The 11,943-nt window shown below is 38.3% G+C and overlaps 1 protein-coding gene across 1 annotated transcript in view; it reads left to right on the forward strand.

The window, feature by feature from the left end:
• The window catches only part of LOC102214284 (protein NLRC3-like), a gene marked incomplete at its 3' end in the record, with an annotated part of 33,166 nt that overhangs the window by 3,242 nt on the left and 17,981 nt on the right, over positions 1 to 11,943 (forward strand). Inside the window, exons 3-9 of the mRNA XM_013914729.1 lie at positions 871 to 952; positions 1,119 to 1,338; positions 1,610 to 3,440; positions 4,384 to 4,557; positions 4,888 to 5,061; positions 6,415 to 6,570; positions 6,972 to 7,018. Coding sequence (XP_013770183.1) covers positions 871 to 952; positions 1,119 to 1,338; positions 1,610 to 3,440; positions 4,384 to 4,557; positions 4,888 to 5,061; positions 6,415 to 6,570; positions 6,972 to 7,018 — 2,684 coding nt within the window. The remainder of the gene's footprint in view (positions 1 to 870; positions 953 to 1,118; positions 1,339 to 1,609; positions 3,441 to 4,383; positions 4,558 to 4,887; positions 5,062 to 6,414; positions 6,571 to 6,971; positions 7,019 to 11,943) is intronic.

Below are 11,943 nucleotides of genomic sequence, written 5' to 3' on the forward strand. Positions count from 1 at the left end.
ATATATATTATATATTAGTGTATACTATTACTATATATGTTTTTTAAAAAGTTGTATTTCACAGGAGAGAAACTGTGCTAAAAGACAGAAGAAAACTATTTAAATTCTCTTTGAATTGCAGCATACATTCTTTGTGTTTATTCTCCATTTACTTCTTTATATTGCATAAATGTCAGTTACAAGCTTAAATATAAAGTTGAAAAAGTGTAATTGCAGCCAGGCTATTGATCAAGTAATTGTGATTAATCGCAATTAATTACAGAAAATTGTGAGATTAATTAGTTAATTTTAATTAGTTAATCTATTCACAGCTATTCTAAACATAACAGGAAGTCAGTCATTTTCAATCTAAGATGCAAGTTTTGGTTCAATTTTTGCCATTTTCTGGTCTTGTATTTATCAAACTTCTCCTAGAGATTGGAATGAATAAACATGCTTAATCTAAAGGCTTTGGTGATGCTAAATTGTAAAGCTTTTGAGTTTTCATAGAATCCGTCCACAACGGATTGTCAAACTTTGATCATTTGCCAGGGGAGATTAAACTGTCATATTTTAAATGTACTTTGTCCAGTCTATCCCAAATTTAACATATAAGATGGTATTCTGAGTCCAGAGACATCTACAAGCCAATATCAGCTAATGCTTAATGTTACTTCCAGGCACCGGGAAATCAATATTAACTGATAAAATCACATATGAAGTTTAAAATTTTGGATCCAGACAATACACAGCAAAATAAGATGTAGTTGGTTTTCTTATACACAATCTAATGGGCACAGTCAGTTTCATCGCTTCTTGTAGTTTTAATTTATTCCTGTTTTTTTTGTGGAGAGCCATAACATGAGCCAAGTCTTCATGATTTCTCCACAGGGTGAACAAGGAGAGCTCAGAGGTTTTCACTGATCAGTCTGGCCAGCAGCATCACCACATAAAACTTAACTCAATATTTATGGTCAGTACATGTGCAAAAACTACTTTTGCTATTTTCTATTTTGTTCACAGTGATCTCTATGTTGCACCTTTTAGACTAGTGTAAGGACAGTGTGTCTAACATTGATCCAATTTTTGGCTCCGGGATTTCAGTATGATCAGGTGAATCATAGAGTATTCTGTTCCAGCTACTGGAGGAAAACATTATCACTTTTGTGAAGAATGAGCTGAAGACGATCCAAAGAGTTCTGGTTCCAGACTACATGGAACCATTTGAGCATCAGAAGAAGGATGAGAACGTGTTTGGGGTGAATGAACAGCAGAGAAGCAGAGAACCCTTCCTAAAGATCGCACTACACTTCCTGAGGACAATGAAGCAGGAAGAGCTGGCTGACCAACTGCAGAGCAGTAAGAGTATTTCTCTAAAGATCTTATCTGCTGGAAAAATTAGAAATTTTCTAATAGTTCAAGAGAATAATTCCCTAGTGTAGTGTTTTATACATTTACTTAGCAAGTGAAAGGTTGCAGGTTGGATTCTGGAAGCTGAAGACACAAATGAAGCTTGTGCATAAGTTCAGTAATGACACATCTGTCTACTACCCAGGTGTTTGATGGCTAGTATATTCATCACTTCCTCTTTGCTGTACAATAACTTAAGTTATTTCTTATGTGTTTTCAGAAATGTCTGCTCCAATTTGTACACATGATCTTAAAACGTTGCTGAAGAAGAAGTTCCAGTGTGTATTTGAGGGGATCGCTAAAGCAGGAAACCCAACCCGTCTAAATCAGATCTACACAGAGCTCTACATCACAGAGGGAGGGACCGCAGAGGTCAATGATGAACATGAGGTTAGACAGATTGAAACAGCATCCAGGAAACCAGACAGACCAGAAAGAACAATCAAACATGGAGAATTCTTTAATGCCTCAAGTGGAAGAGATCAAACAAACAGAATAGTGCTGACAAAGGGAGTGGCTGGCATTGGGAAAACAATTTTAACTCAGAAAATCATTCTGGACTGGACTGAAGACAAAGCGAACCAGGACATCCAGTTTATATTTCCATTCACTTTCAGAGAGCTGAATGTGTTGAAAGATAAAAAATTCAGCTTGGTGGAACTTGTTCATCACTTTATAACCACAACTAAAGACTCGGGAATCTGCAGATTTGAAGACTTCCAGGTTATGTTCATTCTTGATGGTCTGGATGAGTGTCGACTTCCTCTGGATTTCAACAACAATATGATTCTGACTGATGTTGCAGTGTCCACATCAGTGGATGTCCTGCTCACAAATCTCATCAGAGGGAACCTGCTTCCCTCTGCTCATCTCTGGATAACAACACGACCTGCAGCAGCCAATCAGATCCCTCCTCAGTGTGTTGACATGGTGACAGAGATCAGAGGGTTCACTGACCCACAGAAGGAGGAGTACTTCAGGAAGAGATTCAGAGATGAGAAGCAGGGAAGCAGGATCATCTCTCACATCAAGACATCAAGAAGCCTCCACATCATGTGCCACATCCCAGTCTTCTGCTGGATCACTGCTACAGTTCTGGAGGAAATGTTGAGAACCACAGAGGTGAGAAAGCTGCCCAACACCCTGACTGAGATGTACATCCACTTCCTGGTGGTTCAGGCCAAAGTGAAGAAGGTCAAGTATGATGAAGGAGCTGAGACAGATCCACACTGGAGTCCAGAGAGCAGGAAGATGGTTGAGTCTCTGGGAAAACTGGCTTTTCATCAGCTGCAGAAAGGAAACCTGATCTTCTATGAATCAGACCTGACAGAGTGTGGCATCAATATCAGAGCAGCATCAGTGTACTCAGGAGTGTTCACACAGATTTTTAAAGAGGAGAGAGGACTGTACCAGGACAAGGTGTTCTGCTTTGTCCATCTGAGTGTTCAGGAGTTTCTGGCTGCTCTTCATGTCAGTCTGACCTTCATCAACTCTGATGTCAATTTGCTGGAAGAAGCACAAACAATCTCCAGTAGGTCTGATAAAACACATTTCTACCAGAGTGCTGTGGATAAGGCCTTAGAGAGTCCAAATGGACACCTGGACTTGTTCCTCCGATTCCTTGTGGGTCTTTCAATGCCGACCAATCAGACCCTCCTACGAGGCCTGCTGACAACGACCGAAAGAAGTTCACAGACCAATCAGACTCTACTAGCATCCCTGCTTACACGGCTGAGAAGTAGTTCACAGTTCAACCAGAAAACATATATCAAGAAAAAACTCAATGAGAATCTATCTACAGAGAAAAGCATCAACCTGTTCCACTGTCTTAATGAACTGAATGATTGTTCTCTGGTGGAGGAAATCAAACAGTCCCTGAGTTCAGGAAGTATCTCCACTGATAAACTGTCTCCTGCTCAGTGGTCAGCTCTGGTTTTCATCTTACTGTCATCCAAAAAAGATATGGATGTGTTTGACCTGAAGAAATACTCTGATTCAGAGGAGGCTCTTCTGCAGCTGCTGCCAGTGGTCAAAGCCTGCAAAAACGCTCTGTAAGTTATCATGAAATCATCAATTATTTTTAAACACATGCCTGTCTTTAACAGAACACAAAATTGTATTTGTTATTATCAGGTTTGCTTATAAATTCCCTGAAAAGCCTTCAGTTGATCCAAAATGCAGTAGGGGTACTAACAGGGACTAGAAAGAGAGAGCATGTTTCTCTGATATTGGAGTCTCTTCATTGGCTCTCTGGTGAATCCAGAATCAAATTTAAAATCTTTATAATCACATACAAGGTCTTGTATAATTAAGGCCCATCTCTTAATAGTACCATATCACCCCATTAGAGCTCTTTGCTCTCAGACTGCAGGCTTACTTGTGTAAAAAGTGTTTAAAAGTAAAATGGGAGGCAGAGCCTTTAGATTTCAGGCCCCTCTTCTGTGGAACCAGCTAACAGTTTGGAAGTAGAAATAGTTCACTATCTCTACTTCTAAGATTAGGTTTAAGACTTTCCTTTTTGACAAAGGATATAATTAGGGCTGGATCACGTGACCCTGAGTCCTCCCTTAGTTACACTGCAATAGGTCTAGGCTGGCAGGGGATTCCCATGATGCACTGAGTGTTTCTCCTTCTTTTAACCCTTTTCACGTACCATGTGTTTATACACCACTCTGCATTTAATAATTTGTTATTATCAATCTCTAGCTGGTTCTCCCTGAGGTTTCTTCCTGTTAAAAGGGATTTTTTCCTTTTAAAAAAAAACATAGAAAAGAGGAAGTTTTTCCTTACCACTCTCGTTAAAATGAGCATTTTAACGAGAAAGCATCAGACAGTCATATGATTGTTGGGGTTTTCTCTGTTTTATCCGTGTTATTGTAGGGTCTTCGCCTTATAATATAAAAGTAGCAATTGCTGTTGTGATTTGCTGTTATATAAATAAAGCTGAATTGAACTGCAATGACTTGGTCTATTTTATTATTGTTGTCTCTTCAGGCTCAGTAGCTGCAATCTGTCACATAGAAGCTGTGAAGCTCTATCCTCTTCTCTAAAATTAGAAGACTGTGAACTGAGATCTCTAGACATGGGTAACAATAAACTGCAGGATTCAGGATTGAAGCTGCTGTTGGCTGGATTGGAAATTCCATACTGTAAACTGGAAACACTCAGGTCAGATCATATTTGTCAGATCTATGTGCCTATCAGCCAAATGTTTGAATTTCCCTGCCATAAATAATAATTTCGATTTTACAATGGCATATTTAGATTCACATATTTTGTTTTTTACATGTGCAAAGTCTGGAGTAGTTTGAACTTAACCAGTCTATTTGCATTTGTACAGCACCGAGTATCATTTTTCATCATTAGCATTTTCTCAGTTATGTAAATTGAGAAGGACTTGGCATGCAAGAGGGATGATAATGTCCATAGATTATGTATTTTCAAGAATTCAGGTAAGACGGTTTATGTTTGTTTTCTTTTTCATTACTCTCCAATCAGATTGAGCAACTGTAACCTCTCAAAGAGAAGCTGTGAAATTCTGTCCTCAGTTCTCAGCGCTTCATACTCTATTCTGAGAGAGCTGGACCTGAGTGACAATGACCTTAAGGACTCTGGAATGACCATATTGTCTTCTGGACTGGATAATCCACACTGTAAACTGGAAACACTCAGGTCAGCGATTTTAAAATGTACAACTTCTCATGGTTACCCTGTCCTCCAGGTACAGCCCCCTCCTCTCTTTCTCTCTCTTCCTTATTGCTCTAACTTTTCTCTACCCTGCCTGTGTGAGTGTGAATATGAGTGGTATCAACCAATGTTTTTCAGTGGCAGGCATGTTTCCTGGAGTCCTCTGGCAGACACTTTTCTCCTATCTACAGATTAGGTCCGTACTTAAACTGTTTAGACTACTCTGAATCAACTGGAACCAAATCTAAGCCAGCCGAACCCACTCTTACCAACTCCTGTTGGATTGTTCTCTGGATTCAATTCCCCTGAGTTCAGTCAGTCTACTTCTTGAGGATAGGAAGAGAGACTGAAGAGCTGTTCTGGTTTGTAGCTTGTCCCTTGCACACTAAGAAGTGTCCTAAATATTCTGGAAACTGCCTTCTCACCAAATCAAACTGACCTCTTTTATCTAAGTACCATTTGCTTTCAGACCTACTAAATGAACTAGTTAATACTGATCAGTTCTCTGGCTCATAGCAACTCACTGCTCAAGTACAGCAGAATCCAGGTCAGTTAAGTAGCAGAGGGGGTTGTTAATCAATTTCAGCTGCTTTGCTATAAATGAGCTTAACAAATTGGAACCTACAAAGTGTGCATGAGAAGCCCGATTGGTATTTGTAGATTGGGCAAGTTCTCCCTATGCAAGTGTAAAATGCATGAAAGGGGTCTGTAGAAATGACAGAGAACATTATGCATGTAACATCATTCAGCATGATCATTTCGGTGGTGTGTCAGTGATATCTCACTGAGGGATGCAAGGACCTCTACAAGCAAGACACCATGACTTGCACTGGGTATCAGAATGAACCCACTTGGACCCACTGTCAGACACTACACTAGGTTCTCTTGGTGTATGGTCTAAATCCAATAAACCACCTCTGGGAAATTATGTTTTGGTCCTCCGACGTCACTAGGTTACACCTCAAACTGACCAGGAGCTCAGTGACACCCTTGTCCAGATCTGGGAGGAGATCCCCCTGAACAAATATCTAAAACCTGATATTGTCAGACATGCTCTCAAACGCACACTACAGAGTACCATTTTGAGTTACTGCAATGAAATTTCAACAAAATGGACTAGCATGTTGCTTTTTTTTAGTAGATTTTTGGGGTTTTCTTGGAATTCAGTTCTCCTTAGATTGATCATTTTCGTGACCATCAAATGATCTGGCTCTTGGTGGCGTTAGATTTTAGATCAAAGCGACTTTGTTTCTCCTAACAGTGCCATATAAAGAATACACTTTGTATTTAGCTGCCATGCTGTTTTCTAACAGTATCTGTCACATGTTGTTTTTTCAGGCTGACAGGATGCCTGATCACAAAATATGGTTGTACCTCTCTGGTATCAGCTGTGAAGGCCAACCACTCCCATCTGAGAGAGCTTGACTTGACTTACAATCATCCAGAAGAGGCAGGAGTAAAACTATTAGAGCAGCTAAGACTGGAAATTCTCAGGTAGGGAGAGGCCTCTTGATTCATTTAATCAGTAATAAAATATACCAAAATGTCAGGTTGAAATGATTACTTATGATTACTTATGCAATATCTAAACTTATTTGACTAGGTTTTTTTTTTTTTTAAAGTAATAAAAGCAAAAAAAAAACCCATAACGGTCTGATTGAAGATACTTACATGACAACCACAGGAAGGGACTTTAGACACATTTTCTTTAAATGTGTCAAAATGTTTGACTGTTCCAAAGGAGAAAATGAACCTCAGTTTGATTTAAATGAACTAAATAATGCAATTTAAAAATTTAAAATAAAAACTTAACAATATGTGTATGAGAGTAATGTAATGTCCATGTGTGCATGCTGAAAGAGACTGTGCTGGTCTGAACCCCCTCCTCCTTTCAGGGTGGAGCCTGCTGGAGTCCGATGGTTGAGACCGGGTCTGAGGAAGTGTAAGTGTGTTTTTAATGTGATTCATGAAAACAAAGCGGCACACATTCATCCATGTTCAAACTCTCACATGACATCTCTAATGTCATCATCAAAGTGTCAATGAACACATGACAGATCAATAACTGCAGCTGGATGTGTTTGTTCTCGCCGTCAGATTCCTGTCAACTCGAAATCAACACAAACACAGTGCACACAAACCTCAAACTGTCTGAAGACAACAGGAAGGTGACACGTGTGGTGGAAGGTCAGCCATATCCTGATCATCCTGACAGATTTGATTATTGGCCTCAGCTACTGTGCAGAGATGGTCTGACTGGTCGTTGTTACTGGGAGGTTGAGTGTAGAGGAGGAGTTAACATATCAGTAAGTTACAGAGCAATCAACAGGAGAGGAGACAGAGAACACTGTGTGTTTGGAGAGAATGATCAGTCCTGGAGTCTGAGCTGTTCAGATGATGGTTGTTATTTTGTCTGGCACAATAATAAAAAAACATCCATCTCCTCCTCGTCGTCCTCCTCTGTCTCTAACAGAGTAGCAGTGTATGTGGACTGTCCTGCTGGCACTCTGTCCTTCTACAGAGTCTCCTCTGACACTCTGATCCACCTCCACACCTTCAACACCACATTCACTGAACCTCTTTATCCTGGATTTACAGTCTTGTTTCCTACTTCCTCAGTGAATTTGTGTACAGTTTAGGATGAGGTAGGGGTATTCAATTCAAATTAAACATCCAGCAAGAGAAAATACAGCAAGAAAAGTCCAGAATATCATAAAATTCCACATTCATTATAATTTAGTGCAATATATTTTAATGTAGCACAACAGTTAGATCAAAGTCTGTGTATAGTTAATAACTGGCTGTCAAGTAAAAGAAATACAGTACAATTCAACAGGATTTAATTTTCACAATGACCTGGAGAGTACTCCACCGATAAAAGATTAATAAACTGCTCTTTCCTTTCCTTGTAAACATCTTCCCCTTCAGTCCTTTAAAGATGGAGGCTACAATTATTCCAGGACCTACATGTTGTTGTTCTGTCTTTTTCCACTCAAAGCTTCACAGTAAATATCAGTATGTTGTATTTCTCTGAAACAGAGGTGACCAACTGTGATATCAAGGAGGAATCACTGAGCTGCAGTGCCTTAAATGATGAATTAACAAACTGTTAAAAAACATTTTCACATTATTTTGTTTCTCTGGACTTTAGTTTTGTTTTATCATGAGCCTGTTCAGTGTCCAAATAAAAAACCAAGTCTTAAATGTTTCATTACAGTGAAAGTTTTTTGTTTTATGAAGCTCCAACAAAACTAATATCTCATTTAATTTTGAAGGAGAACCCTAATGCTAAATATATTCATGCACCGTTAACCTTAGACTTATTTTGAGTAAATATCACATACAAACCTGTAAGTCGAACTCTTTCGGTCTGTGTTTGCATAACACTTTGAGCTGTTCATGTTTTACATGTTTTCGTTTTTTTATTTACTGATTTATGGATTTTCTTTCACTGATTAGATGTTTTTAATCTCTTCTTGTTCGCTTACTTGTGAAGACAACATTACATGATCATTTCCACCATCTCTGAAGGAACTTTATTTACATGTTCCCATTTTGTCAGGGAGCTTTCTTTGTGTTATTAAAACTAAACAAATAAATAAATGAACAAACTACATGATGTTGCTTTAGTCATTCTTTCACGGGTGTTTAAATTATCAAATTATTTTATATTAATATTGTGTTATAATTGTACTGATGGCTCATCAACAACACTGATACCAACAGCCTCATATTTATGAGGTTGAAATGGACCATTCACTGCCCTCCACTGGTCATTGTCAGTAACTACAACTCAAATACAATATACTGTCTTTATGACACATTTACTGCAGTGTTTCAACACTAGTGTTCTTCAGTGGGGTAATGTTGCAGTACGTAAACGCAGATATTAAACTGATAGAAATACTGACGTCAGCAGGGAAAAACTGTGTTTATTTTCTTCGTGTGGTCACAGAGACGAACTGCAGGTAAAAATATCACAGTCAGACACCAAAACATAAAGAATAAAAAAAAACATGGCAAATTTTTTGTCAAATGGCAAACATAATGTATCCTGTCACACCACAATTTAAATAGAACATTTCTGGAGGATGTGTTCAGTACAAACAATAACAGTACAGAAATGCAGATTTCTGTAAAACCTCAAACATTTCAAACTGATCAGTTCCTGATTTTCCTCTTTCACAATTTCTCCCTAAGCTCCTCACTGTGTTTTCTTTCTTTGTAAAGTTTCACTTCACTTTCCTGGACTTGCTGTCAGATGATCCTCTCCATGTGAAGCTCCATGTGATGGTAATAGTTGTTCTTCTTCTTAACACCAGCTTTGTTCAGATTAATTCCAGCAGAAACAAAAGAAATCTGCCACTCCATACATCACGCTGACTGACTCACAGCTGGACCCGAGAAGGAGGCAACCTTTAAGCAGCTCGTCTGACATCTTGTGTGAGTTTAAAGAGAATGATTCACATTTCCATCAAAATGTTCGAGGCAGTTTTTGCTCTATTTAGAAATGTCTGGTCTGCTTCTATGACTTAACATCTACTCAATTCCTGTTCTTCACTGTTCTCTTAAAGTATTTATGCCTTTTTTTGAATATTTCTCTTTTTGTGCTTTGACAATTTTTACTTCAACCAGTTACAAAAGTACGACTTACTTATTTATGTGCTCCAATATTCTGAAATCTTGCTATTATGATGGCATTAGAAGTTCATAGTTTTTGGTCCAAAACAAAGCCAAAAAAACTAAAGTTAAAGCAGTTGCACAATAAAAACATGTCAGAACAATGACGCTTTTACAGGGGGAAAACAAAAGTGGAAGACACTTTAACCCTTCCATACTGCTCGTGATAATTTGACCTGTTTTGGCTGCAGAAAAATGTCTTTGTCCAAACCTGATTCAAAAACAAACAAAATGAAAATATTCTAAAATTTTATGCTGTCACCACAATGGTGTGTTTAGGGGGTCTTTAAACTCTACATGCCATGTCTGTGTGCATTTTATTCTTTTATGAGACAATGTTAACAGACCTCCAGAGGTCCCTTAACACTTTCACTCATATTGTTGGTGTTTGCACCACTGCTGATCTTTGAAAGATCATGGGGAAATCTCCAAACAGTGGAATAGTAAAACAGAGTAGGAGTGATCACATGCAGTGCACATGAGGAGCAGAGTTCATGCAAAAGTCACATGGTGCCTTGAGAGTGTCTTGACACAGACACGAGATCTGAAACAGGATGACATGGTGGTGCTCTGTGGTAAAGCACTCAGTGTTTGTGGACTGATTAGAAAAGCTGCCTCACAGCAACGAGGTCTGTGGTTTATTCTGTCTGGGACCTTTCTGGGTTTAGGTTGCATGTTTGAATCTCTCCAGCATACATGTCAGGTTAACTGGCTATTCTAAAAAATTTTCCTTGAAGTGACGGAGATAAAGTGTTGCAAGAATGTCTGGATAAAGTGGGACTTGTACCTAGTAGTGCTTTGAGTGTTCATTAAGACTAGAAAAGTGCTGTAGGTGCATTACATGCCTGTCTGTTGGTTCTTTTGCTTTGCTCCTCCAAGCACAAATAATGCAAGAAAGCAAACTTATGCTGCAGTTTTATTGAGTTTGCAATAAGCAAGTTTTGTGTTCTAAATTGTGTTAATGTTGAATTAATATTGACACTAATGGATGTTAAATATGAGGATTTCTTGTGATAGAGAAGGAAGGACAGTATAATTAAATTACTGTGGGTGTTGTGTAAATGCTAAGAAAATGTCTTCTCTGCTCTCTGAAATGTTACTTAAGAATAACTCATCAACTGATTAATCCCAGATGGGCTAATTATACATCCTAAATAGATCTGTACTTCAAAATTGTTGTGGGCACTTATTACAAGGAAATTCTTGGCAGAAGCCACTGATGACATTAAATATGAGAAGTATTAAGTGTTAAGTTGGTCTCACAAGTCGTATAGACATCTTACAGCTGTACTGAGGATCCAGATCACATGACTAAAAACTGACTGAACTTCGAATACACTGCATGTCTGTGCACACTTGACTTTATTTCAAACATACTCCAAAGTAATGACCTGTATCTGTCTACAACTGAATCTGTGCTCTTCTATATGCAACTTCAGTAGAATAATTAGCAATTTAAGCCACCGACACAAAGCAGTCAAACCCATGAAAATAAATACAACGCTCATCAGCTTCTCCTAACAGATAAGAAAATACTGTCCCTGTTGGAACTGCAGAAAAACATTCTAACAAAAACACAAGGAAAGGGGATGTTTTCAACACCAACCAACTACCAATTGTCTTACACTTGAAAGTTTAGAAATGAAAATAAAAAATTTATCAAGTGTCAAATGTACAGGTAAAAATGACCATTGAGCTGAGAAGAAAGAAGAGAATAACCTTTCTACTATGTGGGTTTACAAGTTTGGACCTGCTTAGTCTAAAGGTCCTGACGTCCTGTACATGTTTAGATTTTTTTTAAGTACTTTCTGTATTTAGCTTTAAAACTTTCTCAAAGGAGAAGAATTACTAACAGGAAATTAAATTCTAGTATATTGAATAAACAGACATGTGAACAGTTAACAAAAGACATTACCGAGTACCTGGAATTCAGTGATAGAGATAAGATATCCCCACTGATATTGTGGGGATATCTTCCTCTCATCACCGCTCTAGTATTAAAAAATCCAAAGTTTGTTTTTTTTGTTTTTTTACCTGTCCCGTTTGGCTCTTTTGCCATCAGAATTATTGTCTAAAGGCAAAGAAAGATACCCAACGGATTTACTTTACCAAATTGACCATCCCAGCCTTGCCGTAATGGTCCATTTGATTCACCTTTTATTGTTTATTTTATTTTCACTTGCTGAA

This window comes from Pundamilia nyererei, unplaced genomic scaffold (genome assembly GCF_000239375.1).
Source record: "Pundamilia nyererei isolate P.nyererei 1_Seehausen unplaced genomic scaffold, PunNye1.0 scaffold00220, whole genome shotgun sequence".
Taxonomy (NCBI): domain Eukaryota; kingdom Metazoa; phylum Chordata; class Actinopteri; order Cichliformes; family Cichlidae; genus Pundamilia; species Pundamilia nyererei.